At 42.9% G+C, this 4,671-nt stretch overlaps 1 protein-coding gene across 1 annotated transcript in view; it reads right to left on the reverse strand.

Moving 5' to 3' along the window:
• Nucleotides 1–456: 456 nt before the first annotated feature.
• Nucleotides 457–4,671, reverse strand: part of LOC103361416 (pituitary adenylate cyclase-activating polypeptide type I receptor-like) — a 28,320-nt gene continuing 24,105 nt past the window's right edge. The window contains exons 13-14 of the mRNA XM_008287487.1: nt 4,315–4,356; nt 457–3,423 (exon numbers count right to left, since the gene is read on the reverse strand). Of these exons, the coding sequence (XP_008285709.1) occupies nt 3,220–3,423; nt 4,315–4,356 (246 nt within the window). The 3' untranslated portion in view covers nt 457–3,219. The remainder of the gene's footprint in view (nt 3,424–4,314; nt 4,357–4,671) is intronic.

Genomic DNA, 4,671 nt, shown 5'->3' on the forward strand with positions numbered 1-4,671 from the left:
GAGCAGCTACACCTCACATGGTCGGACACGTTTCTTCTTTTACTTTTTTTTTTTTTTTTTAAATTTTATTTTGCTGAGAGTTAAACGAGAAGATTGACGCCATAAACACTGGAAACGGGGAACAACACAAAGTAGATGTGAGCTAATAGCTAGCTCGGTGGGAAGCTAGCTGTGGAGACGGTAGCTCGTGGATGTTAGCATCTTGACTATAAATATATATATATACACACAAAACAGATGAATCCACCGGAGTCCGACACCAGAGCCATTTTAATTTCCAAACATTTCTTTAGAATTTATAAATGAAAAATTGTTTCAGGTGTGAGAATCGAAAAATGAAAAAGCAATCGTCCATTTAGGGTCCTTCTTCTTATTTCATTTAGATAGATAGATAGATAGATAGATAGATAGATAGATAGATAGATAGATAGATAGATAGATAGATAGATAGATAGATAGATAGATAGATAGAGACCTGAAATTCGAATTTTAAATACAAAAACAATCCACACGACTTCTGTTTGTTGTTTCCAAACCTATAAACTAAAAGGGAATTGTCAAAAAAAAGCCCAATATTTGCTTTTTTCCTTTAGTTTTTTTGATTGTAAAACCTGAAACTATTTCTGTTTTCTGTATTGAAAGTTAAAATGGCTTTAGGGGTTTTTCCCTTTGGACATCTACCTGTGTTCATGAGCTGGCCGTAGTCAGACAGCATCAATCTTCTCATCTAACGCTCAGCGAGAAAGTGAACAACTCTCCTGAAACGCTTTAATAAAACACGCGGAGGGCTTTTCTGACATGAACAATGGCGGGTGTGTTGCTGAGATGTTTGTCAGGACCGGCGTGAAGCTTGGCGTTTATGTGGTGCTAAAAAAGTGCAACCAAATCTCCTCCCGTCTCACAGTAGGTGTTTGAAAACTCAGGCAGTTCACAGTTTGTTTGGAAATCAAAGTAAAACCACGGAGGCCTTAGCTGTCAAACCCAAGGCTGATGAATGTAAAAGAAAGTCACAGGAACAGATGTAAACATAGTAATCACATGGCCTCCATCCCCCGCCCCACATTTAGTTCAGTACAGATCCAAAAGGCTCAACAGACACAACAGATCCCTCCTCTCCACAAACTATCGGACTTTGCTGCCACCTTGTGGTAGACGAGACGAACACACGGCACAGACACGAGCGAGGACGTTTCTCCTCGTCTTGTTTTTTTTTTTTTCCACAGACAGTAACAGCTTTGACACATGGTCGTTTCCATCTGAGCTGGTTCAGACTCAGAGTGACGGCTGGTGATAGAAACACGTAAGCAGCAGCAGAGCGGTTCTCATCACGCCCTCGTACGCACTTTGTGTTTTATCCGTTGGTGAAATCCTCCCGTTTAAAATACAATCATCTTCTCGGCCTCCGTAGAAACATGGCCACCGAAAGCAGCCACGACGACAGATTACTTCAGGGGTTGCGTCGGCAGCTTCAGTTTGAGTCTTTCTTTAGAGTCACAGTTGTGCCACACGTCACCTTATGACACCACAAACATGGCACTGTGACCCAGCAAGCCAACCGAAATCTCACTTCTGTCGTACGTCACACAAAATAAAATGAACTGTACATCTAACCGCTCCACATCCTCGGAAATAAATCTGTCCCACAGCGTCCTCCTTTTAAAGACATTCTTATAATCCATGCAGATGACGGCACAAAAACAAAATAAACATCTCAAGTAAAGCCCGTGGATGAATCCTCCGTAACCATCAGTTCACATTTCATAGATAACTTCCTCCCCACCGACCGGTTAGTGTTTGTTAGCTTTGTTTGTGCAGCAACGAAAAGAGAGAAAACATGACGCTGCGATTGTCAGGAGCTGGCACGTTAAAGCGTTTCGGGTTCGACTGGAACGACATTTACTGTTTGTTCTCTTTGTTTTTTTGAAGCAGTGTTTGAATGGATGACGGTTGGAGCTAAAGAGTGAAACAAACCAGGATTCAAGTCAGTTCAATTTGCAGAATTTCACACAAAGCGTCACTTTGGCAGCCACAGTAACACAAAGGAACACACTGGTCTGTACATTCGCTGCAGGACGCCTCCTGAGCTGCACCGCGGAGGAACGTGAGAACTAGTAGTGACTGACTAGGCACTTTGGAACATGAGTGTCGGAGATGATGGGTTCAAAAGAAAAAGAGCAGTTTGTTGTGGCACGATGGGAGCAAGACGAGGAGTCCTGCTGAACGCTGGAGTCACTACGGAGCGCTTTGGCCCAGAGCGTCCACTAGATGGCACACGTGTTGCTGATGTTCTGCAAACAACAATAAAAAAACAAAAACAAGCCGGCAGGCGGAGGATGCAGCTCCAGGCTCGGGTTCTCTTCTCCTGCTGCTTCCCGACCTTTTTGTTTCTGATCGTCGAGCTGATTTTATCGAGTTGTTTATGTTCCAAAAAAAAAAAAAAAAGGCAGAACTTCTCTCGACTCCCAGGCTGCTGCTGTTTAGCGCTTTTCAATTTTCATATTTAGTGTTTTAGTCTTATACAAACGAGTCCAGAACCGAGCGGGCGGGGTCTTCTGGGTCCTACGGGGATGTGATGAGGTCTACAGATTTGGGCTCCAGTTCCTTTTGTTTGAAAAAGGTCATTACAATACTGCGTTATGCTAACAAAAGAAACCAGACACCAAAAGTCACTATTTACACGATCCATGAGTTTGTTCCATATTCATATATCTATATATATATATTTTGACATACTCTGTACTTACGGCTGATCGTAGAAAAATGTTTAAATTCAAGATGGCACATTGAAACGATGAGCATTTGTACAAGCAAGGCGGGCGTTTGGTTGGTGAGATCCAGCCTGTGTGGCACTTTGAAGCACATTTACTTTACAGCCAAATGTGGCCCCGACATTTGATGCTTTTTTAAAAATTTTACAACTAAATCGTGTTTCTTTTGGCACTAATTCCACTTTAATGTTGTCGTAAATAAAACGATAAAAGGGCTGAATTTAAGGTTGTCTGAAAACATTAAGCGCGTCGTTAATGGTTTGCTGACCGCGGCGCTAAAATACTCAAATTTAATCACCCGAATTAAACGGTAAAATAGGAAAGCCAGCTGCGCGCCTCCAGCCGACGCTCTCAGAAATGTTCAAGGCCAAACTACCGGATGCAGGAGGGGCCACTTTGGTCTGACGGCGTGGGGACGGCACCTCGGAGCTGACCGCGGCCCGTCAGACGCTCAGGTCGGCAGGCTGATGTTGGCGCTCTCCGCCAGCGGGCTGGACATGCGGATCTGGGAGCTGCTCTTGCTGAGGATGGACAGCTGAGTCCCGCCGTTCACTCCGCTGCTGGCCAACGAAGGGTGCCTCTGCTGCTTCAGGTCCACAGCAAAGTACCGGTTCACCGTCCAGCTGCGCCATTTCCTCTTGATCTCCGACTGCACCTTCAGGGAGAAACTTCACAAGGTCATTTTTAATGTACTTTAGGCTGAACCAGCTCCACGAGAAGACACGTGAGGTGTGTGGGGAGGTGCTGGAGGACGGTCCTGACAGCCTATAGACCACTAACGAGCCTGGAGGTCGTAATTACCAACAAACGGACTTCTGGTTGAGCGTTAAAGCTGTAAGAGCAGACGCCAAGTGAGGCCTCACAACAAAAAACAAACCAAAAGTTTGTCATTTAACTTTAGTGGATGTTACGAGGTCGTGTTCATCAGGACTTAGATGAGCCTCGTATTTATTTAATTACACTAAGTTAGTAAAAACATCACATCTAAAGTCGGATATAAAGCTGGCAAAGACTCTGGTCATTGTTTAAATGCATTTATCGCTCAGAGCACAACTAGTAATAATAAGTTAGGACAAAAACCAGAAAGTTCCACATTTTTTTAAAGTCGAGATTGTTTTGAACATGTTCACAAAGATTTTTATTAATGAATTAATTGTTTTTACACGATTACTGAATTTCCCGTCTGGGATAAATAAAGTATTTTTCATTTTATTTCATTACAGTTTATTCTTGCACGTTTACGACACGTCGACCTTTAATCTGCATCATCTTTATAGTTTTTCTCTCTTATCCTGTGTTTTATCTGATGACGTGCTGCATGTAATAATATACGATCATCGTCTTGTCCGCTTACAAACACAACACATTTATTTTCTACAGTTTAAATCAATGTTGATAAATTGCTTATAAATGCAGGATTTACATTTAAGCTCTAATGTTCAGAAGCTGGCGTCTGCTCACTGCAGTGTTCTCTACATATCAGCAAAGAGAGACAAATATGACAGTGAATGTGTATAACTGGCCAATAAAGCGGCTGAAATCTTACCTCTCCGTTGAGGAAACAGTAGAGGACGGCGACCACGAAGCCCTGAGGACGACAACGGAGACAACAAGTCAGACAACACGCTCATCGTCTGCAACGGCAAAGGCCAAAAACATTTCAAAAAGAGACTGAACCCGCTTTTAAAATGCTCAGCCGATGCTATTAGAGGCGATACCTGGACATGACATGAACTTATGTCACCGCAGCATCCATGTGAAGAATATATTTACCATCGTTTGTAGATGAGACGAGGAGATGCTGCTCCAGCGAGCAGTGAATGTGTAGAAAGCTGAAAACTAAAGTATAATGTTCAATATGTCTGACATGAAATCAGACTAAACATTATTTCTATTTGCTAAA

Source organism: Stegastes partitus, unplaced genomic scaffold (genome assembly GCF_000690725.1).
Source record: "Stegastes partitus isolate 25-593 unplaced genomic scaffold, Stegastes_partitus-1.0.2 Scaffold503, whole genome shotgun sequence".
Classification (NCBI taxonomy): Eukaryota; Metazoa; Chordata; class Actinopteri; family Pomacentridae; genus Stegastes; species Stegastes partitus.